Here is a 27,376-nt window from a genome sequence, read left to right as displayed (position 1 = left end):
TGAACCCAGGAGGCAGAGGTTGCAGTAACCCAAGATTGGGCCACTGCACTCCAGCCTGGAGGACGGAGCGAGACTCCGTCTCAAAAAAAAAAAAAAAAAACTCCTTTCATGCCTGGTGGATTTATTTACTTTCCATCTTTAGACAACTTTTTAAAAACTTTTTATTTAGAAGTTAGTTCAAACTTACCGAAAAGTTGCCAGAATAAGAATATACACACAAAATGATAAATGCTTGAAGTAATAGACACCCCAATTACCCTGATATGATTACTACACATTGTATGCCTGCAGCAAAATATCACATGTTCCGTATAAATGTATACACCTATTATGTACCCATAATTAAGAAATGTTTTAATTTTTAAAAGACTATACAAAGGACAGTACACAAATGAATTTACCGAATTCATCTATTGTGAACATTTTGCCCCATCTGCTTATAATCTGCTATCACCCTCTCCACCTACCTTTTCCTTCCTATCAATCAATCAATCTAGCCAAACAGGGCTGGGCGCGGTGGCTCACGCCTGTAATCCCAGCACTCTGGGAGGCCGAGGCAGGCAGATCATGAGGTCAGGAGTTCGAGACCAGCCTGGCCAACATGGTGAAACCCTACTAAAAATACAAAAATTAGCCAGGCATGGCAGCACACGCCTGTAGTCCCAGCTACTTGGGAGGCTGAGGCAGGAGAATCGCTTGAACCCAGGAGGTGGAGGTTGCGGTGAGCCAAGATCGTGCCATTGCACTCCAGCCTGGGCAACAAGAGCGAAACTCCATCTAAAAAAACAAAACAAAACAAAACAAAACTAACCAAACAGTATTTTTTTTTCCTGAACCATTTGAGAGTGAATTGTAAACTCTGTGATCCTCTACCTCTAAATACTTCAGTGCATGTTTCCTAAAAATAAGGATATCCTCTTACATCGCCACAGTGGAGCTCTCTACTTCCATAAATTAAACTACTTTACACTATTGCCCACAGTCCAATTTTGTCAACTGACCCAACAATGTCCTTCACAGTATTTTCTCCCCTACAGAACAGGAATCAGTCTAGGCTCAGCTTTTGCATCTGGCGGTCACAACTCTTTAGCCTCCTTTAATCTGAAACATTTTCACAGCCCTTATGTTGTATAATATCAACAGTCTTGGAGACTATAGCCCTCCTCTTTTTAAAAGTAGTATCTTCCTGTTCCTCATTTAAAGTTTCTCTGTTGTTTCCTTGTGATTAGAGTCAAGTTAGATGAAGACTACTACGGAATACACAGTTTCCTCCTAAGGGCATTTATATCCAGAGGCACAGATGTTCATCTGTTTCCACCTGTGATGTTAATTTTGATCACCTGGTCAAGGTGTTGTCCTGTTTCTCCATTGCATAGTTACTATACCTGTCTTGCAATTAATAAGAGTCTCCAGTGAGATAGCGCAAGATCAGGTAAACATCATGCTCCTCACCCAAAGTACCCCTAAATTTAGCACCTAGGGTGATGCTGCCTAACTCAATCTTCACAACGCCCCGAAACTGAGCTTCCAATGTCAGCACTCCTTCCATTTCTGCCAATCTGTCTCTGGCATTCTACCAAAGCAAGAGTCTTCCATCTCCCTCATTTAGCTATCTAGTTACTTCTTTATCATCCATATGCACTCAAGAATTCCTATTACTTTTGGCCGGGCGTGGTGGCTCATGTCTGTAATCCCAGCACTTTGGGAGGCTGAGGCAGGCAGATCACAAGGTCAGGAGATCGAGACCATTCCGGCTAACATGGTGAAACCCTGTCTCTACAAAAAATTACAAAAAATTAGTCGGGCATGGTGGCGGGTGCCTGCAATCCCAGCTACTCAGGAGACTGAGGCAGGAGAATCGTGTGAACCCAGGTGGCAGAGGTTGCAGTAACCCAAGATTGTGCCACTGCATTCAAGCCTGGGTGACAAAGCGAGACTTTGTCTCAAAAAAAAAAAAAAATTCCTATTACTTTCTATGGCCCATAATACTCTACTGTTCTTAATTATTTTGTTGGGCAAATTGTCCCAAATTTGGCCTGGGGAACTTTAAATTTCTCACAATTTATCCCCTCTCAGAAAACTCGAATACCTAGAACTAGCTTATTATGAGAATTGTTTTGTCAAGGAATCTTACAAGGCTAAGGCATAGCTAAACTTCAGCAATAAGACTAAATTGTTTTTCTAATTCTTGTTCATTCCAAAATGAACTTTATTAAAATGAGGATATTGGGGTCTGCTTGATTTGCCATTGTCTGAAGCTGAGTTTCATTACTAAATCTTAACTGATCTGTTTACTTTTTGCTCTAAATGCTTGGAGGGGAGCCCGAAGGGCCATCAGCATTTGTATGAGAATAATAGTGTAGATGGCTAAAACACAATCTCTTAAGATCATTTCTCATTAAGGGAGAGGGAGAGAAATCTATAGTGACATCTGACAAAGCTGCACGGTCAATCTGAAAATAAAGAACTGCCAAAATTAAGAAAGCTGAGAAATGGCTAGAGAAAACAGAACAGGTCAATCGTAATAATACGGAAGAGGTGATTGTCCCCAATTGCCACAGTTGAAATGGAAAGCTTTGTGGTCTTTAACAAAGAGACAAGAGTTCATTAAGCATGTCACATGTCCCTCTGTCTTAAAATGTCAGAGCCTAATCTATTGCCATGTGGTACCCACTTCCCGAAGCTTACAGACCTAAAGTACCCTCTTGGACTGGGTTTGCATATATCAAACAGAGGCACCTTAATTTAAGTTAAAACGTAAGCTCCTCTGCCATAAACTATAAAGGGAGGTAAAGACAAGAAAACCTTTAGGGAAACAAAATGATTCTTCCTGGCCGGGTGCAGTGGCTCATGCTTATAAACCCAGCACTTTGGGAGGCCAAGGCGGGTGGATCACGAGGTCAGGAGATTGAGATCATCCTGACTAACACGGTGAAACCCCGTCTCTACTAAAAAATACAAAACTTTAGCCGGGCATGGTAGCGGGCGCCTGTACTCCCAGCTACTCGGTAGGCTGAGGCAGGAGAATGGTGTGAACCCCGGAGGCGGAGCTTGCAGTGACCTGAGATGGCGCCACTGCACTCCAGCCTGGGAGACAGCGAGACTCCATCTCAAAAAATAATAATAATAATAATAATAATAAAAACATAAAAAGAAGATTCTAAGCTAGTAGCTTTACTTTTTAAAGTTCAAATATAATTAGCTATACGATTAAGCTTGTGAAACCCCATACCTTAATAAAGTCATTTCTACCATTTGTGAAATCAAACTACATTTTGATAGATTGCCAGATGAAAAAGGATACCAAGAATCTCAATGTTTTCTATCAAAGCTGTGAGAAATACCAATATATCCATATGATATGGACAGGAGACAGGGAAATACTGGATAGAAGAGAGTGGTTCCCCGGCAAAGGCCCCATTCTCAGGCCTGGAAACCCGCGGCCCTAAACGAGAATAGGCATTCCTGTTTCTGCACCCAAAATTTGCCTTTTTGCCCACCACATCCCCTATCCTGTACCCATATAAACACCAAAACCCCAACTCCACAAGGAAATGAACAGAAGAGCAGAAGAATGGCAGAACGGCATGGCAAAGAGAAGAGGAGGGGTGTCTGAACGTCCGGAGGAGTTCAGCTGGGGATGGTCGGAGAGGAGATCGGTTGCTGGACAACCAAACCCCAGGGGAAGATCATCTTCCCACTCCATCCCCTTTCCACCTCCCCATTCATCCCACTGAGAGCCACCTCCACCACTCAATAAAGCCCCCACATTCATCCTTCAAGTCCATGTGTGACCTGATTCTTCCTGGATGCTGGAGAGGACACTAAGCTGGTTAACACTTAAGCCATCCATGGACAGCAAGGTTAAAAAAGCGCACTGTAACTCCTGCTACTTGGGCTTTGGGAGTCACAGACACCTACCCCTGGACACCGCCACGGGGCCGGAGCCCAGGGGCGCTTACCCCAACATTTGCACCTGCCAGTCTGTGTACTCCCCCTCCCATAAATACAAGCCACACCCAACCACACATCCTGTGAGAGGAGTCAGGGAGCTCTCATAGGCTATTATTACTAAATAAGCAAGCTGTTAGAAATGTGAACACCCCAGACCTCTAGGAGCACTTAATTACATGCTTTTAAACTATAATTATCCTTATTTTTGTGAATGTTCCTTATCTACCCCAGGTAGCAAGTTGTATACATTATATCATTTAGCCCCACTGTATAAGTGATGAAACTGTGGCTTGCAGTGCCTTGCCCTTGGTTACCTGGCTTGAGCCAGTCCTCCAAAAGGACATTTACCAGTGTTGGTATTTTTAAATAAAAACAAAACCTTTCCTCACAAAAATAAAATTACTATCAGTAAAGGTAAATGAATATTTAATAGCAAAATGTTCATTATGGCTAGTTGTAGTATTTTAAATAATCTTATTATGGTTCTTTCCTGCTCTCTAAAACTCTAGTCATATGAATGTACTTACAAAAAGTAAACTTTATACACAAATGCCAATCAAATTAATGGATGCAAATAAGTATTTAAAGTGTGCCAGACACTGAGGTAAAAGAGCTGCACACAACCACTATGTGAGGTAGACATTAGAATCCCCATTTGATTGATCAAGAGACTGAAGCTCACAGAGAGGTTAAGTTACTTGCCCAAAGGCACAATGCCAGCAAGTGGCAGAACTCCACATTTCTGCTACCTTGCAAGCCTACCTATATACTTTCCTCTCTCCCACGTCTTGCTAGGAACAGATACCACAAATCTGAAATTCAGGTGTGTCAGGAAAGAGGCTGATTTTTTTTTATTCTTTGTCCTACTAGAGACTTTGGATCCAGTGATATTCCCTTTTGTTCAGCTGGTAATGGCTTAGAAATGCAACTGTTTGTGCATCCTTCCGGCAGGAACCTAAACGTGTTGGATAAATAGCAGCTGCCTTAAGGCATGAATAGAAAATCAGGAAAAGTCATCATCCATATGAACTACATATCATCTGCTTTCTTGCAAATGGAACAAATCATTCATGTGGGCAGGAGTAATTCACACAGCCCTTGACCCCCCGATGATGTCCAATGTGACAAAGCCAAACACTGACCCAAAAGCACCCGTGCTCTCCCAGTCTTGATGTGTGACGCCTAACACTTGTGCTTTATCCTCATCATATATAATGACTGCTCATTTTTATTTCTGTCTGGGAAATTTTACTTTCTCCTGGTGATTTTTAATTTTTTAATTATTTTAAGAATTACAAGTGTACTAAAGTGAGAAAAAAATGGTTACAGAAATCCTTACAGGGTGGGCAATGTGTTTCCCACCCTGTTCTTAAACTGGATTGTGGTGACGGCTATGCAACTCTGTAAAGTTACTAAAAATTCACTGACTTAAACACTTAACGTTAAAGGAAAATAAAATCTCGGGACCTAAACTAATCATGCCAAAGGGAAAATTTAAGCTTGGCAACTGAGTCACGCAAAAACTGCCTCCTTTCTGTTCCTAAACAGATAGCTGCAATGATAGAAGGTCACCTATCTCCCCAGGTGGGCTCCTTCACAAATTGCTCACAAGAAAATGCCTTGTGGGCCCCAGAACCTTTACCATAAAACAGAGTTCTGTTGAATCTCACCCTGAAAATATAACTTAACAGCTTATCTTCACAGGTATGGGACAAAGACAAGACTAGAACTCGTCCTACCACCCACCCAGAGACAAATGCATGTTTACTGTGTCTTACATAAAATGCAGATTTAAAATGCAGAATGCATAACTGACTGTTCCTCTACTCCTTCCTTTAGCATGTAACATGTGGATTCAGTGAACGCTAATCAAAGCCTCACAAGAATGTGATCCCTTACCTCACTACCTATTTACCTCTTTTTTTTCCTTCCTCCTTTCCCCTTCTGCCACTCTCCCCTTTAAATGTTGAACTCCTCAGAATCGTCTTTGGAAAATGCACAGGGCACAGATCCTACTGTAACTGTGTCTCCTTCCCAGGTACATCCTCAACCTTGGCAAAATAAACCGCTAAATTGAGATCTGTCTTGGACATTTTTTGGGTTATACTTAAAAGGAGTAATGCAAAGCACACCTCAATAAAGCTGGGAGTGTTTAAGTGTACTGAGATAATGCTAATGGATTACGGAGGTAAAGTCTCCCTCCTGACTGAGAGGATAAAACTCTCACATTGTTAGACAGCATTAAAGGAATTCCTCTGCTGCTTTCTATGGTGAAGAAGGGCCACCATCTCTTGTGGAAACACATTGCCCACATGAATAATTTGTTCCATCTGTGACATGGTTTGGCTGTGTCCCCACCCAAATCTCATCTTGAATTGTATCTCCCACAATTCCCATGCGTTGTGGGAGGGACCCAGTGGGAGGTAATTGAATCACCGGGGAAAGTCTTTCCTGTGCATTCTCATGATGGTGGGTAAGTCTCATGAGACCTGATGGTTTTAAAAATGGGAGTTTCCCTGCACAAGCTCTCTCTTTGCCTGCTGCCATACACGTAAGATGTGACTTGCTTCTCCTTGCCTTCTGCCCTGATTGTGAGGCCTCCCCAGCCATGGGGAACTGTAAGTCCATTAAACCTCTTTCTTTTGTAAATTGCCCAGTCTCAGGTATATCTTTATCAGCAGCATGAGAATGGATTAGTACAATTTGCAAGAAAGCAGATGATATGTAGAGTTAATACGGATGATGACTTTTCCTGATTTTCTATTCATTCCTTAAGACAGTCGCTATTTATCCAACATGTTTAGGTTCCTGCTAGAAGGATGCACAAACGGTTGCACTTTTAAGTCATTACCAACTGAACAAAAGGGACTGTCACTGGATCCAAAGTCTCAAGTAGGACAAAGAATTTAAAAAAAAAAAAAAATCAGCCTCTTTCCTGACACACCTGAATTTCAGATTTGTGGTATCTGTTCCTAGCAAGGCATGCGGGAAAGAGAAAAGAACATGGGCAAGCTTGCAAGGCAGCTGACACGGTGGAGTTCTTCCACTTGCTGGCAATGTGCCTTTCATCAAGTAACTTAACCTCTCTGTGAGCTTCAGTCTCCTAATCAATCAAATCGGAATGCCTGCTTCACAGTTGCTGAGTGCAGTCTGGTGCCTCAGTGCCTAGCACACTTTAAATCCTTATTTGTAGCTATTAACTTAATTAGCAATTATGTATAAAGTTTACTTTTTGTAAGTACATTCATAAGGCTAGAATTTTACAGAGCAGGAAAGAATCATAGTTAACGCCCACATCCAAAGAAGGAATAGTTCTTCTCAAGGCAGCCAGGAATGCTAAATACAGACAAAAGCTGTGCAACTACCACACGGTCAGTGATGGACCACATACACCACTGTGGTACCATAAGATTGGAGTGGAGCTGAAAAGTTCCTATCGCCTAGTCATAGCCATTATAACACATAGTGCAATGAGTTACCTACATGTTTGTGGTGATGCTGGTATAAACTAACCTACTGCACTGCCGGTTATATAAAAGTATAGCACATACGATTATATATAGTACAGAATAATAAGAACAACTGTTACTCATTTATGTATTATACTGCATTTTTAATCGTGATTTTAGAGTGTACAGTTCTCCTTCTAGCTATTAAAAAAAGAAGAGTTAACTCTAAAACAACTTCAGGCAGGTCCTTCAGGAGGTATTTCAGAAGAAAGCATTGTTGTCATAGGAGATGACAACTCCAGGCATGTTACTGCCCCTGAAGACAGTGACATTGGTGATCCTTACCCTGTGTAGGCCTAGGCTAATGTGTGTGTTTATATCTTAGTTCTTAAAAAAAGTTTACAAAGTAAAAGTAAAAAACTTTTAAAATAGAAAAAAGTTTGAATAAGGATATAAACAAAATATTTTGTATAGCTGTACAGTGTGTGTTTTAAGCTAAGTGTTATTGTGAAAGTGCCAAAAAGTTTTAAAAATTTTAAAAGTTTATAAAGCAAAAAAGTTCCATTAATCAAAGGTTTATTATTAAAAAATATAAATGTGCTGCAGCCTAAGTGTACAGTGTTCATAAAGTCTAGTGTGTAATAATGTCCTAGGACTTCACATTCACTCACCACTCACTCACTGACTCACCCAGAGCAACTTCCAGTCCTGCAAGCTCCATTCATGGTAAGTGTGCTATCCAGGTATACTGTTTTTTATATTGTATACCACATTTTACTGTACCTTTTCTATGTTTAGATACACAAATATCATTGTGTTATACTGGCCTATAGTATTCAGTACAGTACCATATTGTACAGGCTTGTAACCTGGGAGCAATAGGCTATGCCTGAGAGCCTAGGTGTGTAGCAGGCTGTACCATCTAGGATTGTGCAAATACACTATGATGCTGGCACAATGACGACATTGCCTCGCAACACATTTCTCGGAGAGCACATCCTCATGTAATGACGCATGACTAGTTACTGAGCACCTGGAGATGGAGTGGTACCTGAGGAGGACTGAATGATTAAAAAGAATTGTCCAGGTGAGGGAACAGGTGTATGGAAAAGTTGGGAAGAAATGACCACCTTTTCGGAAGCTGGGCATGAGAAAAGAAACCACAAGCACATCAGAATGGCAGATGTTAAAAGTCCAGGTTAGGAATGCGAGATCCTAGGACCCACCCCAGACCTACTGAGCAAGAATCACTGGCAGTGAGACACAGGGATATGCATTGTAACAGGCCGCCTGTACCCCAGCCAGGTGATTCCTACACACACTAAAATATGAGAACTTACCAAGATAGTAGGAAAGGCCTTACATGTGTTACATCAAGTTTAGCCTAAAGCTGCCTCCTTACATATTTTAAGTTTGGCCTAAAGGTTTCTCGGTACATCGTGAGCTACAAGTGGAGGTGTAAACAGACCTTACCTACCCTTGTGCCAATCACCGAGTTTTGGCCCATGAAATGTAGATAACGGTTGGAACCGTGTTCAAATAAAGCAAACTCTGGACTGTAACCAATCCAGCTGTATTCTGCACCTCACTTCCGTTTTCTGCACGTCACTTTCCTTTCTCTGTCCATAAATCCTCTTCCACCACATGGCTGCGCTGCAGTCTCCGAGCCTACTCTGGCTCCAGAGACTGATTGATTCACGAATCTTTTCATTGCTCAGTTAAACTCCTTTAAATTTAATTCTGCTGAAGTTTTTGTTTTATCATATGTCATGCTAAGGTGTTTGCATGTTACTTTAAAGGCAGTGAGAAGCTGTGGACAGATTTTAAGAGGCAAGGTGAAAATGGACTTGCATTTTAGAAAGAGCAGTCTATTGTCAGCTGCTGGCAGCTGGAAAAAAAAAAGCAGTCTAGCACAGTACACTGCTTTAGGGCACAGCAAGAACCCTAGAGTCCCTTCAGGACTCAGGCATGCTTGCACACTCTTACTTCCTTTACCTTTTAGCCTCTTATATTCAGCAACTGAACACACTTTTACAGGCCATAGTCTCCTACCAACATCTGGGTACTACATGAAAAACCTCTAAGAACTTTATGACATTCACCAAAATGTTTGCAAAAAACAAAGGTTACAACACCATTTATGTGTCAGCGACCAAATGCTGTTTCCAAAATATTACTGGCACTATCACCTCCCTTGCTGACAAATATTAACACTTTTCAGTTTTAGATAGAGCTGGAACAGATGGCCCTTTGAGCCCCTGTTTACTACTCTCTTTTGTGTGAAGTGATTTCCCCTCCCACTCAGGAAAGGAAAGGTGGGAGGATGTAAACTCGAAGAATTTACCCAGCTGGAGTCCTGGGTATTAGCCTGAAAGGTGACTTATTTATCCTACAGCACTCCATCACAGAGGAAGGTTTTTCTGCAAGACCCTGGCTGGGCCAATCCTTATTTATACAATGCCTGTGAGCAGCCACAGAGTGCAGCCTTGACAATGCCACAAGCCAACCTTTGGGTCCACCATGCTAAGTGCTGCATAGGCCTCCTTTAACCCTCACAACAGGTTATATTATTGCCATTTCTCTGGTGAATATGGAATAGATAGATTGAGTAACTTATCCCAGGTTATACATGGAGGAGCAGGAATTCAAACCCACATCCAACTGACTCCAGAACTTACAACCAAACTAATTAATGGGATGTGTCAAGTAAATTTCTATTTTTCCTATTTTTTTGACGCTTTCATGCACCTGAAGGAAATAAGCACATTTAATTCATAAGGCTTACAACACATTACAAACAAACTTACAACACCCCTAGAAGGTCAGAAGTTTGCTGACCACCTAGTACAGGGGTCCGCAGCAAACTTCCTCCATAAAAGGCATATAAATATTTAGGCTGTGTAAGCCACACATCTGTACCACTGTAGAGAAGTTTGGGGCCGCCTGACCTAGTGGAAAGGGCAATGAGTTTAGAGTTAGGGAACCTAGTTTCTAACCCTGATTCTTGCCTAAGCCAGCTGAGTGACTTTGGGCCAATCACTTCCCTTCTGTTTCTTCTGTAGAATTCTCTTTTCAATTGACTGCAAAAATAAGGTTAAAATATATTTTAACACACCAAAATGTTAGCTGCAGATTCTACATTAAATCCATAGATAATGAACCAGTGGCAGCAATACTTTAAAAGCATAAACAGAAAGTAAATTTGCATTTTAGTAGTACCTTCTATGTGTCAGGTGCTTTATAAAATACAATCTGACTTCATCCTTCATAAATGAAGAATGTCAGAAGTGAAATCACATGTTCAAAGTCAGAGACTAAATGGGAAGCCAGAATCTAAGCCCAGCTGGCCACTCCCTCAGAAGCGCAGTGCTGCTCTGCACATCGAGGACCTGGTCTGGGTCAAGGAGTCCTCAACTCATGATTCTGCAAACAGGGGGAGGATTTTGGAGTCAGGCCTCACTTCCCCCTCTGGAGGACTCTCCCTCTCTGTCCTCATTTGTCTTGTCCACCTCTCTCAAAAAGATCATACTCCATTCGGTCTGGAAAACAATGTGAGAATCTGAGGTTTGTTTCCTTTGGTTCTGAGTGAAAGGACTGTGACTCATGGTTGTCCAGAATGCCAGGTCAAAGAGGGAGGTCTGAGAAAGCAGGGAGGGAGAAAAGGAGGACCAAGCACTTCCTCAAAGAAGCTGTGACTGGTCCTGCTGCCCACACCAGCACTGTGGGTCAAGTTGGTTTCGTATTTCAGAACTTAGTCCTAAGGTAAAAGTCTATGTGATGAAACATAAACCTGTGAAATTACCCAAGTGCCTCTGACCTTGTCTGTCTCTTTAACCACCCACTGCAATTCAGTTTATAGGCATCCGTTTAAAACTGTACCTTAGAAATGGGGTGGGGAAAGGGAAAGTGAAACCAAACAAATGGAAATCATTATTGTTGCTTCCTTTACCCCAAAAAAAGAAGAAAAGCAAAAATATTCCCCAAATACAGAAGGGTGCATGTGTGTCTCCAGTGTCAAAAGCAATTTTTTTTTTTTTTTTTGAGAAGGAATTTCACTCTTTTTGCCTAGGCTGGAGTGCAATGGCTCAACCTCGACTCACTGCAATCTCTGCCTCCCAGGTTCAAGCAATTCTCCTACCTCAGCCTCCTGAGTAGCTGGGATTACAGGCATGTGCCACCATGCCCAGCACATTTTTGTATTTTTAGTAGAGACTAGGTTTCACCATGTTGGCCAGGCTGGTCTCAAACTTCTGATCTCAGGTGATACCCCCCCGCCTCGGCCTCCCAAAGTGCTGGGATTACAGGCATGAGCCACTGTGCCTGGCCAAAAGCTAATTTTTTTAAAAGGCAGGGCCAGGCATGGTGGCTCATACCTGTAGTCTCAGCACTTTGGGAGGCCAAGGCTGGGGGATCACGTGAGCCCACGGGATTTAGATCAGCTTGGGGAACACAGCGAGATCCCATCTCTATGGAAAAACACTGGTTGGGCATGGTGTTATGTGCTGTAGTCCCAGCTCCTGGGGGAGGAGGGAGTAGGTGAGGAGGGTGAGGTGTTAAGGCAAGAGATCCCTTGAGCCCAGGGGGTCAAGTCTGCAGTAAGCCATTGGACACACCACTCTAATCTAGCCTGCGTGACAGAGCGAGACTCTGTCTCTTTAAGGAAAAAAAAAAAAGAAAAAAGAAAAGCTAAATTCCGCAGCTAAGCATTCAAGGCCAGATTCTGATCAATCTGGCTGGAACACACTCACAGCAGCTCTCCCGCCTTAATCACTTAAAGTGGGCATAAACTGTGCTCCAACCACATGGCCTCCATCCTACTTCACCACGCCTGAGGAGCGCAGGTCCCCTGCTGTTCCCTCTGCCTGAAGGAATGAGGGGTGATCTGTTCCCTTGCTGCCTGCTGAAATTCCACCTCATGAAGCCCAGGTCGAATGTCACCTTCTAGAAGACACATGTCAAAAACTCAAAGGAACTTTTACAGACAGATCATCAGTTTCAACTCCTTCGTGTTGCCTATGAGGAAAACAAGGCTCAAGAACGTTAAGCGACTTGCTCTAAGTCACACAGCTAGTCAGTAAACACTTGGTCTGGAAAGAAGTCAGCAGGTGGGGTGGGCAGCAGGCAGGAGAATGTCCAGGTTGACCGCCCTGTGAGAGCCCTCTTCTCCTCTTCTCCTTGGAGCACAGGCCACTTGAACCCGCTCTAGACTCTGCCCTGCACTCCAGGTTACAGCTGTCTGTGTCCACATTTCTGATTGTCTTTTTCAGAGAGGTCCAAATCATATCTTACCCATCATGTTACCTTAATACTTAGGTACCCTTGGGCCTTCAGTGAGTCCCAATAGTCATTCAACAGACAAAACACCAGCCTCCACCACTCTGGGCTTGTCTACCTCCAATAAACCTCCACGCCTTGCCAGGGAGCCACCTAAAGTACTGCTCACTCCCCACCACTCCTCACTGAAACCCGCAGACACACACCATGATCTCCACAATCTGACACGAAAGTCTCTGAACGGCCCTTCTTACCTGTGATAGTTAATTTTAGGTGTCAAGTTGACTGGATTAAGGGATAACCAGATAGAGAGAACAGGTAAAGTTTTTATTTCTGGGTATGTCTGGGAGAGTGTTTCCAGAAGAGACTGGCATTTGAATCCATGAACAGAGTAAGCAAGACCTACCCTTACCCAAAGTATTGGGCACCATCCACTCAGCTGAGGACCCAGATAGAACAAGAAAACAAAGGAAAGTCAAATTTGCTTGTTCCCTCTTCTGGAGCTGGGAAGTACTTTTTCTCCTTCTCTTGGACATTAGAACTCAAGGTTCTCCAGCATTCGGTCTCCAGAACTTGCACCTGCAGTCCCCCAGGTTCTCAAGCCTTCATCCTCAGACTGAGTTATACCATCAGCTTCCATGGTTTTGAGGCCTCTGGGCTTGGACTGAGCCACACTACCAGCCTCTGCAGCTCTCCAGCTTGCAGACAGCATATGGTAGGGCTTCTCAGGCTCCATAATTCTATAAGTCCATTTTCATACTGCTATGAAGAAATACCCAAGACTGGGTAATTTATCTCCATTTCTCTGGAGAACTCTAACAAAGTACCCCTCCAGCCTAGTTTCCTGACACTCCACCTGTCCAGAGCACCACAGGCTCTTCCTCACCTCTACAACTTATCCCACTATTCCCTGTCCTGGAAGACACTTCAAGAGCTCCCTTTCCCCACATCACTTCTCCATGGCTAACCCCTACACATTCTTCATGACTCAGAATGTTTAAGAAATGACCTCCTCCAGGAAACCATTCCTGACTACACTCTCTCCCAGGTGAGGTGCCCTCCTCTGTGCTCCCAAAGTACCCTGGCATCCCTCCTCCACCAGGTGGTTCTCAGCACACACATGCCCCACTCTCCACTAGACTATAACCTGAGGCAGGAGCTGCATTTGCTTCTCCAGCACCTAACACAATACTCAACACATTAAGTCAGACTGAAAAATTGTCACTCACTAGTTACCTTCAGATCCAACAAACATACAGTGTATCATTTCACCAAAATATTTTAAAATATGTAGACCCTATGAACATGATAGCATAATATCAGCAATACTAAGGGGACATGTCCACAGATCACAGCAAAAAGCTTTACTACACACCTAGTCTTTAAATAAAGAGCTTAAGATGCATGATGGGATTAGGAATTGCCAGGCATTCCCCACTTCAGGAGTCCCTTTAGAGAGGTGTGATGACATCACCAATATGGCAGCTGGCCATGGTGGCTCTGGGTATAAATGGACTTGGCGTATGAGGAGGAAGCACAGATCCACGAAGTACAGGGGGAGAAGAGGAGAGTGCTGACTAAGGTGGTGGCCAACAGGAGGCTGGAAAAAGGAAAATTCCTCCCCCCAGGAAGCCTCAAAAGCACCCACAGGAGTCCCCAGGTACTTATCTTTGGGAAGTGAATACAAAGTAACTTCAGGAGACTCTGCCTGAGATGCTACTGGGGCACCCAAGACTGGAGATTGGTGGGCTGTCAACAGATGGCTAGATGGAAACTCTGAGCCTCACTGAACTCACAGTATCAGATTCACACTGGATGATTAGTAACAGCACCCATGGGCAGGGAACTGAGATAAGAAGGCAAGCAGCTAGCACAGGAAGAACTGATACTAGCCTGCAGAAGCATATATGTTACCCAGACTTGAAGCGAAGGAAGTGGGTATCCAGGTAAAGAGGGGGGACAGGAGAAAATTAGGAAAAGTTTCACTAGAAAAACAGCTGTCAAAAAACAGATAGTGTTTCAAAAGAGACTCAAGATTGAACATTTCAGGAAACATTTCAGGAAAATGTCTGTTTGTTAACCTGAGCTGGAGTTGGAACTGACGGTAAAGTGATGCTGCTTCCTTCCACTAACCAGCATTACTAATTTACAAACACCCTTTCTTAACTCTGCCCAAATGCTTACCCTCATTAACAAATGGCCCACGTTCTGCAATCAGAAAAATTCAGTGAGCCATAGGGATTAGTTTCATCTGCTTGTTGTCCTTCCCCATCTTCTACCCACCTGAAAGGAGACAGGAATGAACTCTACTCCTCCTCCTTAGGCGACAGCACCCCCACCCAGCCACACAAGGAACCCAGAATTATTACTCAATAGCTCCTCCCTCACCGCACCACTGACCATCAAACTGGGGGACAGGCCACCAAGTCAAGTCCTCTTTCATGTTTTGAGAAATCCTTCAACTCTGGCCTCTTCTGTCCAGTGCCACAGCGTCTACTCTACTTCCTTACTCATCATCTTCCACACTCACTGTTGCAACAGCCTTTTGTCCTCCTGCTACCTCCACATCCTGGCTGCATCCACTTCACCAGATTTATCTTCCTAAAATCAGCAATCTTATCACAACTGCCTCGTCAAAAACCTTCCATGTGGCCGGTTGCAGCGGCTCACGCCTGTAATCCCAGCACTTTGGGAGGCCAAGGCAGGTGGATCACGCTGAGGTCAGGAGTTTGAGAGCAGCCTGGCCAACATGGCGAAACCCCATCTCTACTAAAAATACAAAAATTAGCTGGGCGTGGTAGCGGGCGCCTGGAATCCCAGCTACTCGGGAGGCTGAGGTGGGAGAATCGGTTGAACCCGGGCCATGGGGACAGAGGTTGCAGTGAGCCAAGATCTCACTTCACTCCAGCCTGGGCAAAAGAGTAAAACTCCATCTCAAAAAAATAAAAAAAAATTTTATAAAACCTTCCACATTCCCATTTCTTAGGAGATACCACCCAAACTCCTTAGCGTGACACTCAGGACACAATGACTCACGATCCAACCTAGCCTTTTTGGTTTCTGCCCTCGACACTCTCCTTCCCACTGGACCAAGTGCTCTCTTATTCCCGCCCATCTTCCCCCAAAGCCTTCCCACTGGGGGGCCCAACACAATCCTGCTTGCCCTTTGAAACCTAGTTCAAATACCATCTCTCCTTTCAAGTCTTTGCTGGCCCCTAAACAAGGGAAGCCAATCATCCCTGTTTGTACCTGTTGTCTTAGTGCAATTACTGAAAGCACACATTGACTCAGAGTGCCCTGCTTTCAATGATAAATTAGATGACCTTCCGACCTAAAACCTACCCTCACCCAAAGACAGAAATAGTACCGTGACTTGTGTTCAGTGTTTTGCTTGACGTTGTGCTCCTCAAGGTTAATAACTGTCTGGTTTTAGTGTGTATATCCAGCATTTAAAGACTGTTAGCACCTGACAGGGGTTCAGTGAACATTGGTGGAAAGAAAGAAGAAATCTCAGCTGGGAGCAGTGGCGCACGCGTATAATCCCAGCACTTTGGAAGGCCCAGGAGGAGGGATCACCTGAGGTCAGGAGTTTGAGACCAGCCTGACCAACATGGAGAAACCTCGTCTCTACTAAAAATAAAAAAAATTGGATAAGCGTGGTGGTACATGCCTGTAATCCCAGCTACTCGGGAGGCAGAGGCAGGAGAATTGCTGGAACCCAGGAGGCAGAGAATGCAGTCAGCCGAGATGGCAAGAGCAAAACTCCATCCCCCACCATAAAAAAAAAAAAAAAAAAGTTTAAAAAGCTATGAACATTTGGCCGGGCACAGTGGCTCATGCCTGTAATCCCAGCACTTTGGGAGGCCAAGGCGGCCAGATCACGAGGTCAAGAGATCGAGACCATCCTGGCCAACATGGGGAAACCCCATCTCTACTAAAAATATAAAAATTAGCTGGACATGGTGGCATGCGCCTGTAATCCCAGCTACTTGGGAGGCTGAGACAGGAGAATTGCTTCAACCTGGGAGGCGGAGGTTGCAGTGAGCCGAGATCGCACCACTGCACTCCAGCCTGGGCAACAGAGTAAGACTCTGTCTCAAAAGAAGAAAAAAGAAAGCTATGAACATTTAACCTTATAACTGTATTTACTGAGTGACTTTTAATATAATGTTAAATATAATGCATCAAATTATATATGCAAATTACCAATTTCTATAACTACATAATAGCAATGTAATCAGCTTTTCAAAAAACATTCAAAACTGTTATTTCCCAGCAAAAGTAAAACTACTGAAAAAATTATTTTCTGAAAAGTGATTTTTCTTGTTTTCTTTGGAAATAGGGTCTGTCACCCAGGCTGCAGTGCAGTGGCATGATCAGAGCTCACTGAAGCCTCAACCTCCTGGACTAAAGTGATCCTCCCACCTCAGCCTCCAGAATAACTTGGGACTACAGGCAGGCCCCACCATGCCCAGCTAACTATTCATATTTTTATTTTTGTAGAGACAGGGTCTCACGGTGTTACATGGGCTGAAAAGTGATTTTTAGTAAACTTTTATTTCATATGAGAAAAAAATTTTTTTTTTTTTCTGAGACGGAGTTTCACTGTTCTTGCCCTGGCTGGAGTACAATGGCGCGATCTCGGCTCATGCAACCTCTGCCTCTTGGGTTCAAGCGATTCTCCTTCCTCAGCCTCCCAAGTAGCTGAGATTACAAGCGCCCGCCACCAAACCCAGCTAATATTTTGTTATTTTTAGTAGAGACGGGGTTTCACCATGTTGGCCAGGCTGGTCTTGAACTCCTGACCTCAGGTGATACACCCACCTCGGCCTCCCAAAGTGCTGGGATTACAGGCATGAGCCACTGCGCCAGGCCTCATATGAGAAAAATTTTAACTTAATTAGCTGCTAGATATTCATTATTGGTGAGTTGAATAACCTTAATTGAATTAAATAATAAAACATAAATGATTTTCATTCAATTCTTAAATCCTTATATTTGAGGGCCAAATATAAGCAAGTCACAAGGCACCCAATGGTAGCCCATAAGTATGTGAAGGTAACCAACCAAGATGACTTCAAAATCAAGCAACTGACAAGATAGAAAGTCCTCCAATCACAGCCATCTCTATATTATAAATTTGTTGGATTGACCTTGAATATATTCTGCACATCTTCCATGAACTCATTATCAATGTTGCTAGTGTAATACGCAAGAAAACCCAATGAGAGAAATTCAAATATTAAGAAATAAGCTTTTGCTGATTGAGCTTTAAAGGGCCACACACCATCATAATATCTAAGATGCTTGTGCTCCCCAGTAACCAGTTTTTGCCTCCAATGAGGATGCAAGTCCTAACTTCCATGCTCCCGAATTTATCATACTAGCACCTAAAAAACACAAATTTAAAAATCAGTTTACCCAAGAAAACCTCCATCCCACAGCTACCATGAGAGCTTCTCTACCATCATCATTCATTCATTGGGTACTTCTAAAGAAAAAGATTTCCATATAATTAGCCCTCCTCCCAAAAGAAACTTCCTCTCCCCCAACCTCCCCCTCATCCCCCTCCCCCCATCTCAAGAAAAGCCCAGATCTTTAGAGCTAGAAGAACACTGAGGGCTAATCCAGCACCTCCTTCTTCAGATAAGGAGATAAGGGAACTGAAAGAGCCCTCTGAGGTTGACAGACTTGATCAATCAAGGTCAACAGTCATGGGAAGGACCTTGTCTGTCTTGTTCACTGTTGTACCTCCAGGCTATTATAGGGCTTGGCACCTAGTCAGCTGTTTACACACATAAGTGACGAACAAAGGGAAGAACCAGGTTACCTAAAACCTAGCCTGGTACTTTTCCAACTATATCACTTTGCCCCTTTTTTTTTTGAGACAGAGTCTTGCTCTGTCACCCAGGCTGGAGTGCAGTGGCACAATCTTGGCTCACCGCAAGCTCCGCCTCCCGGGTTCACGCTATTCTCCTGCCTCAGCCTCTTGAGTAGCTGGGACTACAGGTGCCAGCCACCATGCCCGGCTAATTTTTTTGTATTTTTAGTAGAGACGGGGTTTCATCGTGTTAGCCAGGATGGTTTCAATCTCCTGAACTCATGATCCGCCCGCCTCGGTCTCCCAAAGTACTTTGTCCCTCTTAACTGCCCCAGAATATCAAATAATGGCCATAAAACTCTCAATATCAAATATGGCCACAGAGACTATCAGACTCTTCTTAAATACGTGAAAAGCTTCCTAGCTGAAATAAGCCATTTGCACACCCAGTAAAATTGAAGAACAGGGTCTTATGAACTTGAGGTTAGAGTTCTTCAAGCCCATTTACAGTAAGCGACTTTCTACAAATAAGTCAAGGGTATCCAGTCTACAACATACTACTTCTTACTTGCTTATACTTACTAGAGCTCCTTTTTAGAGTTCTTGTACACAGGTCATATCTTCCTAATCAGACTGAGAACCGTAAAGAGGCAAAACTATGTCTTCTTTAAAGCACCTACCAAGTTTGAGCACAAAGTAAATACTCAATAAATGCTTGCTCAGTTTATAGCAATGGAAGTGGTACACTGTGAGGGACAAAAGTACATTTGGCATGAACAAAGAATTCTATTTGTATTTTGCTCATCAACTAGGACTAGTACAGTACCTAGCATGTAACAGAAGCCTAATAATGAATGAAGAAAAATAAATGAATGATATTGCAAAAACTGAGATGTTATTAAGCAACATCTTTTCTGAAGTCTTTCATTCATTCAACAAATATTTATTTACCAAGTATCTGTGTGCTAGGCTCTCTGCTACTCTGAAACTTCCACAGAGTTTCACTCACAGAAACCTAACTTCCCTTCCCACTGGCTAATGCATCTCAACCCAACCGTTCATCTAGTAGGCAGTGAGCATAGCTGGGATGACCATTTGTCAAAGTATGTCCGAAACAGTCCCAGTTTACACCTATTATCCCAGTGTTAATTAATAATAGCACTGCTCAACAATGCCCTGATCTAGAGAATTACATGGCCCTAAGCACAGCAAATCTCCCACAAACAGATCGGGATTCAAACACTTCACTCTACAGTCTTGGGACCCTCAATGCAAGGGACAGGCTGTAAGCAAGGGTTTGGACAGCCCGGCTTGCTCTCTTGTCTCTCTGTCATGTAAAGGAGCTGTAGTTCAGTTTTTGTTTTGTTTATTTTAAGGCCCACATTTAAAGTATAGTATTCCTTGTCAGGAGATTCCTGGCATTAAAGAGATGGACGGGAATCTTAACCGCCTCCTCCAGATCATCCACTATTGCATCATTTGAAACCAAAGCCTTCTAAAGGCAGCGACTCGTACAATTCAAGTCAGGTAAGATGGCAGCAACAGCAGCCGTGGGTGCTGGCTGCTGCTGGAGCCTCGGTCTCAACTTCAAGAGCAGGGAGAGCGCTGTCTCTGGAGTTGCCAGGTGCTGAAAGGAACAGTCAATATATCAACAGGTCCGGCGCGCTAGCCCCGGGGTGCTCAGGCCCGGATGCGCCACGACTGGAGGAAGTGGCTAATTACTCACAGTTGAAACCAAAGGAGGCCGGAGCCGGTTCTCAAAGCGGTTTCCCTCCGGCCACCATTGACTCTGAGGACCTGCTACGGGAAATGTCCGGGCCCGGTGGAGCGAGAGAGAAGCACCACAGCCTGGGCTGCGGCTCCGGCCCTCCAGCCCCAGCCCCCGGCAGCCCTGCCCTGCTGTCACGGCAGGTACCCCTCTACTCATTCTTCCTCCGGCTGCCCCCTCTTTTCATCAATCGTAAGCCTTTCGGTTCTGCCACCAGGAAACTTCCATAGAAGGTGAGATTCCCAGGTCGAGGGATGATTCCACGAACAGCCGGAGGGCTAGTGCCGGGACTTCAGGGTCAGACTAAGTAAAACTCAGGCGTCGCTGGGCCGGCTCGGAACAACTCAAGAGCTGCAGGTCCTACGCTCCCGCGCCCTCACGCCCATCCAAGTGCCGGCAGGAGGTGGGTCCTCCATCCCCACGACCCACCGGCCGGCGCCCCGAACCTCGGCAGTGCGTCTGCTTGGCGCGCCGCAGGGACCCACCTAGCTCCAGCCGGGACAGACCTACCAAGGCCGGGCGCCCCCACCCGGAGCCCGCCCGCCCCAGAAAGGGGACCAAGGGGGCGGGGCCTCGGCCGTCCCAGCCGGGCTCACTCTTCTCTCCCGGACTCCTGTCCAAGGTTTCAGGGGCCGGGCCCGCAATCCCCAACGGCTCGTACCTCGTCCGCTTCCAGCTCCGCTCGGCTGCCTACGAGCGCCATGCTCCTCCTCCGGCTGCTGCCACCCAAAAACCAAGCAGGGAACTCAGAGCCGACTCCTGCTCTCGGCTCTGGGCTCAGCCCAGCGCAAGGGAGGGAGAAAGGGGACGGCCCGGCCCTCTCTCCCCGTCTCGGGCGGGGCCTGAGTGCAGCTACTCGATTTCCCCGCCCCCGGAGCCGACAGGCCCACACCGCATCCATTTCCTCCCTGGACGCCGCGCCGCTGGCCGGGCCACTTGCCCGGCCCCCCGCAGGCTCGCCCCGCCCGCCCACGTGGGCGGAGTCACCTCCCAGATAAAGTTTCCCGGTCTGGCACGCCCTCCGGGAGGGTTTCCCAAGGGTTACCTGCCGCTTGTCCTCTGAGGTGGCTGGGCACACCTGGAAAGAAGCTAGAGAGCGCGGAGATGACGAAGCCAAGGTCAAAGCAGCGCCCCACCTGGGGTCCGTGGAAGCATCCACCTGGCCCTTGGTCCAATTCCAGTCCTTTTTCCTCTCCAGGTGGCCACCGCATCTCGCAGATGGTGTGGCCTGAGGGCAGCCTTGGGTCACGGTCACTGGTCCCCGAGAGGCTTCTGACACACCACCCGCCTGTACAGTAGGTGGAAGGACTCTGTTTGCTTCTGTGTTCAAAAAATTAAAAAAACGCGGGACAGAGATTTATACATCTTGGAACTCCTCTACCTCCCTCTACCCGGACCGTGTATTCTCTCCATAGCATCCTGTATTTTGTAACTCCAAACATAGTTGTGTAATTCGTGCTTGAACTATAAACCTCATGAAGGTAGAATGCTATCTGTGCTCTTCAAGACTGTATCCCCAACACCCAGAACAGTGTCTTGCACATAGTAGGTGCTCAACATATTTGTTGGCTGAGTTTAAAAATTGAACCTTGGTTCTGACATGTAAAATAACTGGAAAATTAAAAGCTAGATCTTTAAGAATTTGGGAGAGAGAGGTCAGATTTACTTTATATACAGAAAAAGGCACCAAGTTAAATGTGTAATTCAATGACAAGTGTTTACAAAACATCCCAATCATAATATAGAACATCCTGAAAAGTTTTCTGTGACCCTTTGCTGTCAACTTCCTACCTCCACTCCCTAGCCTCTGTCAGTCACTGATCTGCTATCAACATTGATTTGCCTTTTCTAGAATTTCATATACATTTAATTAGAGCATGTGGTCTTTCATGTCTGGCTCATGAAAGGCTATTTAATAGTCATCCAGTGATAACTGTAAAAACAGCTAATTGTTATTGAGTCCTTACTATGCGCCAGGACTCTACTGAACCTCTTGCATATAGTATTTCATTTGTTCTTCATAACCCCATAAAGTAGGCCGCTGTTCTCTTTCAGATGAGTAAACTGAGGCTCAGAGAGTTCAAGTAATATACCTGAGGCCAGACAGCAGTTAAGTAAGTAGGGATGCCAGAATCTGAACCCCAGTAGTCTGACTCTAGGGCCTAACTGATAACCATTGCTTTGTACTGTACTGGCTCTAGTCACCCTCCTTCTCTTTCTTTCTGTGTCAGTAAAGCAGTTGCCTGTACAAGTCCATTACATACATTTTCAGTGAGTCACTTTGCATCCTTAATACTTGCTGTACAATTTTAATGGCTTGGCATGTACTTTTATACTAGAATAATAAAATGGTTTCTACATCAGAAACATTGAAAAAATGGGTTAGATCATGTGATGGTTGCTCAGCTCTCTGAATTGTCTAAAAATCCTTGAATTGTATACTTACAATGGGTGAAACTTGTGATTATGTAAATTATATCTTAGTAAAACTGGTTTTAAAAAACTAGTTGACACAGGCTAGGTGTGGTGGCTCACACCTGTATGGGATTACAGTACCGGGAGACTGAGGAAGGAGGCTAGCTTGAATCTGGGAGTTCAAGACTAGCCTGAGCAACACAGCAACATAGCAAGACCCCATTTATAAATAATAATACTTTTTTTTTTTTTGAGAGACAGAGTTTCACTCTCATCGCCCAGGCTGGAGTGCAATGGCGCGATCTTGGATCACCGCAACCTCCGACTGCCGGGTTCCTACGAATCTGTAAATTGCTTAGAAGTAGGCACTATCTTATTCATCAGTGCAGGTACTCAGTAAAAAAGCTCCGGGCGCAGTTACTTATGCCTCTAATCCCAACACTCTGAGAGGCCGAGGCAAGCAGATCACGAGGTCAGGAGATCGAGACCAGCCTTACCAACATGGTGAAACCCCGTCTCTACTAAAAATACAAAAATTAGCTGGGCATGGTGGTATGTGCCTGTAATCCTAGCTACTGAGGAGACTGAGGCAAGAGAATTGCTTGAACCCGGAAGGTGGAGGTTGCAGTGAGCCGAGATCACACCATTGCACTCCAGCCTGGCGAAAAGAGTGAAACTACGTCTAAAATAATAATAATACTTTTAATATTTAGAACACATGCTCTGAACACTTAGAATCAGATGGACTAGAAGAGACATAAGAGTTTGTTTAATTCCAATACCCTTGAAAGTTTCCATTCCTTCCCAGACCCCCCAACCCACTCCTACCTCCTGCTATGTTTCACTTTCTGAGGTTAGAATTGCTGTCCAGGTCCAGATTCTACTCTATATTACTCATGCATGGTTCTGTTTTTCAAAGTTCATTTGTTCCTAAATTGATAGCACATCTTTTTGACATGAAGCCATTTCGTTGGTAGCTTCTTCTCCCATATGCTGTTATTCTACCTTTGGAATTTCAACTCTTCAAATTCTGAAGAGATCCAAACAAACTTGGCTGTAATTAGTGACAGAATTATGTTACAATAGGAATCAAGTGTAGTTTTTCAAAAATCTATACTTACAATTGAAGCTTGACTGGTGTTTTTGTTGTTGAATTTTTTAGATATCAGGGATCAAATCTGAAGTCCTGTATGTTTCAAATTCATGGCAGGAGATGAGCAACATTCATGTTTCAATTCAAACACTGAATGAATAAATGTGTTCTGGCCACTGGAACGGCTAATCAAATTTCCTTTGCTCAGGGCAGCTGTCAACTTTCTTTGCCTATACATGTGTGATTTTATTATGAATCACAAATATAAAACACTTTTTCTTCAAAGAATAATTAGAATGGATTTGTTTTACACTCCCCTTGCGAGTTTGCTGATAATGTTACACTCTAGCAGTCAGGTGAGATTACTCAGATATTCCATATCACAAAAGGAATTAGCATAAAGATCAAGCAAGAGGGTATCTGAATCATTTCATTTTGAAGCCACACCTACCGGGAGCTGTTTGGGTTTCAAAATAAATCTAATATTGTAAACAATCTAATCTTTAGTATTCCTGAACATGTTACCTTTAGCTGATAGTTTTTTGCTGGTACTTGGTTTAAATGAAAATTGAATCTTCATGATTTGCGTGGTAGGAGAAGCTCAAATCCATGAAATAAGTACTCATTGTAAATCATGTGTTTGTCAATGGCTTTGTCTCACATTCATGTCTTAGCTCTTCAAGGAAAACTTCCCCTTCTAAAACAGCCCCTCCCTCTCAGTCACACTCTACCACATCCTCCTGCTGTATGTGTAGCACTGTTCACTACTTGGAACTCTCTTGTTCGTTTGTTTACTGGTTTATGTGTACGTCCCTCAACAACAGCACCCCACACACACTATAATATAAGCTCCATGAGGGAAGGAACCTTGTGTTTTGTGTCTACAGCAAAAACCCCAATGCCCAACACATAATGACTACTTAATAAATGGCTACTGAGTGAATGAATGAAAGTAGAAAAAGTTTATAGTACATTAAGCATTATTGTTTAGACCTAACAGTCTATGTTTTAGCATAATCCAGTAATAATGAGGGAGATTTAAAGAATGCAAATCATGTGTAGTTTAAAATGTAAATTGTTTCCTAGGGTAATGTAACAGGCATGAGGATTATCTTTAAAGCCTCCTTGGTTTTTCAAAATTACATAAGAGCTAAGCACTTAGAGGTCCCTCAGTGACCTAAAGAGGAATAATTCACCTCCCTGGGAGAGGTTTCAATGCTAAGGAGAAAAACCTCATCATTTAGTGGAAGCGGAAATCTTCCCTTCAGAATATCCTTTTCCCAAGCACTTGGGGCTGGGTAAACATTTATTTTGACCCACTTGTTAGTTGTTTGTTAACTTTTTTGATATATATATATATATATCATATATATAAACATTTATATATATATCATATATAAACATTTATATATAAACACACACACATCAAAATATATATTTTATATATATATAAACACACACATCAAAATATATATTTTATATATATAATCTTTCCAATTGCCTTCCTGTTGATTTTCATATCTCTTTAAATTTGATTAATATCATTTCTTCAGACAAAGAAAGTAAAACCCAAAGAAGAGAGCAACAACATGAAGAGTAACTTTAGGAATATGCAATCTCAGGGCAGAGTGTCAAAGATTTAAAAACAAGACCAAGCAGGTATGGAGGTACACCAGTAGTCCCAGCTACTCTGGAGGCTAACGCATGAGGAAAATAACTTGAGTCCAAGAGTTTGAGTCCAGCCTGGGCAACATATCAAGACCCTCATCTGAAAGGAAGAAAGACAAACTGAAAGAAAGAAAGAGAGAAGGGGAGGAAATACAATTATAAAAGGATACTATGAACAATGATACATCAACAAATTAGAAAACCTAGGTGTTTTGTACATCGAAAGCTACAAAACATTGCTGAAAAAAATTAAAGAAGACCTAAACAAATGGAAAGACATCCTATGTTCATGAACTGGAAGACTTAATATTAAGCTAATAACAAAATTCATATGGAATTGCAAAGGGCCTTGATGGAATTGCAAAGGGCCTTGAATAGCCAAAACAAATGATATGGTTTGGCTGTGTCCCCACCCAAATATCATCTTGAATTGTAGTTCCCATAATCCCCACATGTTGTGGGAGGGACCAGGTGGAGATAATTGAATCCTGGGTGTAGTTTTCCCCATCCTGTTCTCATGATAGTGAGTTAGTTCTCACAAGAGCTGATTTTTAGTTTGTTTTGACACGGAGTCTCACACTGTCATCTGGGCTGGTGTGCAGTGGTGCAATCTCAGCTCACTGCAACCTCCACCTTCTGGGTTCAAGCGATTCTCCTGCCTCAGCCTCCCAAGTAGCTAGGATTATGGGATTATAGGCACCCGTCACCACGCCTGACTAGTTTTTTTTTTTTTTTAATTTTTATTTTTAGTAGAGACGGGGTTTCACTATGTTGGCCAGGCTGGTCTCGAACTCTTGACCTTGTGATCTGCCTGCCGTGGCCTCTCAAAGTGCTGGGATTACAGGTGTGAGCCACCGCACCTGGTCAACCTGATTGTTTTATGAGGGGCTTCCCCCTTTGCTGCGCATCATTCTTGCTGCCTCCGTGTGAAGAAGGACATGTTTATTTCCCCTTCCACCATGATTGTACGTTTGCTGAGGCCTCCCTGGCCCTGTAAAACTGTGAGTCAATTAAACCTCTTTCCTTTATAAATTACCCAGTCTCAGGTATGTCCGTATAGCAGCATGAGAACAGACTAATACAGTAAATTTGTACCATGTAGTGTGGTGCTGATGTAAAGATATCTGAAAATGTGGAAGCATCTTTGGAACTGGGTAACAGGCAGAGGTTGGAACAGTTTAGATGGCTCAGAAGACAGGAAAATGTGGAAAAGTTTGGAACTTCCTAGAGCTTTGTTGAATGGCTTTGACTGAAATGCTGATAGTGATACAGATAATAAAGTTCATGTAGAGGTGGTCTCAGATGGAGATGAGGAACTTTTTGGGAACTGGAGTAAAGGTCACCCTTGCTATGCAAAGAGACTGGTGGCATTTTGCCCCTACCCTAGAGATCTGTGGATCTTTGAACTTGGGAGAGATAATTTAGAATTTATGGCAGAATAAATTTTTAAGCAGCAGAGTCTAACAGGAAACAGAGCATAAAAATTTGAAAAATTTGAAGCCTGACAATGCAGCAGAAAAGAAAAACCATTTTCTGGAGAGAAATTCAATCCAGCCACAGAAATTTGCACAAGCAATGAGGAGCTAAATGCTAATCACCAAGGCAATGGGAAAAATGTCTCCAGGGCATGTCAGAGCCCTTCACAGCAGTCCTTCTCATCACAGGCCCAGAGACCAAGGAGGGAAAAATGGTCTCCTGGGTCGGGTCCAGGGCCCCCTTGCTGTGTGCCTGACTTGGTGCACTTCCAGCCATTCCAGTCATGGCTAAAAGGAGCCAAGGTACAGCTCAGGCCATGGCTTCAGAGGGTGCAAGCCCCAAGCCTTGGCAGCTTCCACATGGTGTTGGGCCTGCAGGTGCACAGAAGACAAGAATTGAGGTTTGGAAGCTTCTGCCTAGATTTCAGAGGATGTATGAAAATGCCTGAATGTCAAGGC

General features: G+C 43.8%; 1 protein-coding gene across 4 annotated transcripts in view; it reads right to left on the bottom strand.

Annotated features, from left to right (window-relative positions):
* Positions 1-21,198, bottom strand: part of TTC39B (tetratricopeptide repeat domain 39B) — a 129,735-nt gene extending 108,537 nt beyond the window's left edge. For all 4 annotated transcript variants that reach the window (XM_011930387.1, XM_011930384.1, XM_011930386.1 and 1 more), the window contains exon 1: positions 20,928-21,198. In XM_011930387.1, coding sequence (XP_011785777.1) covers positions 20,928-21,167 — 240 coding nt within the window. In that variant the 5' untranslated portion in view covers positions 21,168-21,198. The remainder of the gene's footprint in view (positions 1-20,927) is intronic.
* Positions 21,199-27,376: the final 6,178 nt, after the last annotated feature.

The sequence above is a fragment of the Colobus angolensis genome, unplaced genomic scaffold (genome assembly GCF_000951035.1).
Source record: "Colobus angolensis palliatus isolate OR3802 unplaced genomic scaffold, Cang.pa_1.0 Scaffold86, whole genome shotgun sequence".
Taxonomy (NCBI): Eukaryota; Metazoa; Chordata; class Mammalia; order Primates; family Cercopithecidae; genus Colobus; species Colobus angolensis.
Note: the sequence above shows the minus strand (reverse complement) of the source record. Positions and strands in the feature narration are given on the sequence as shown.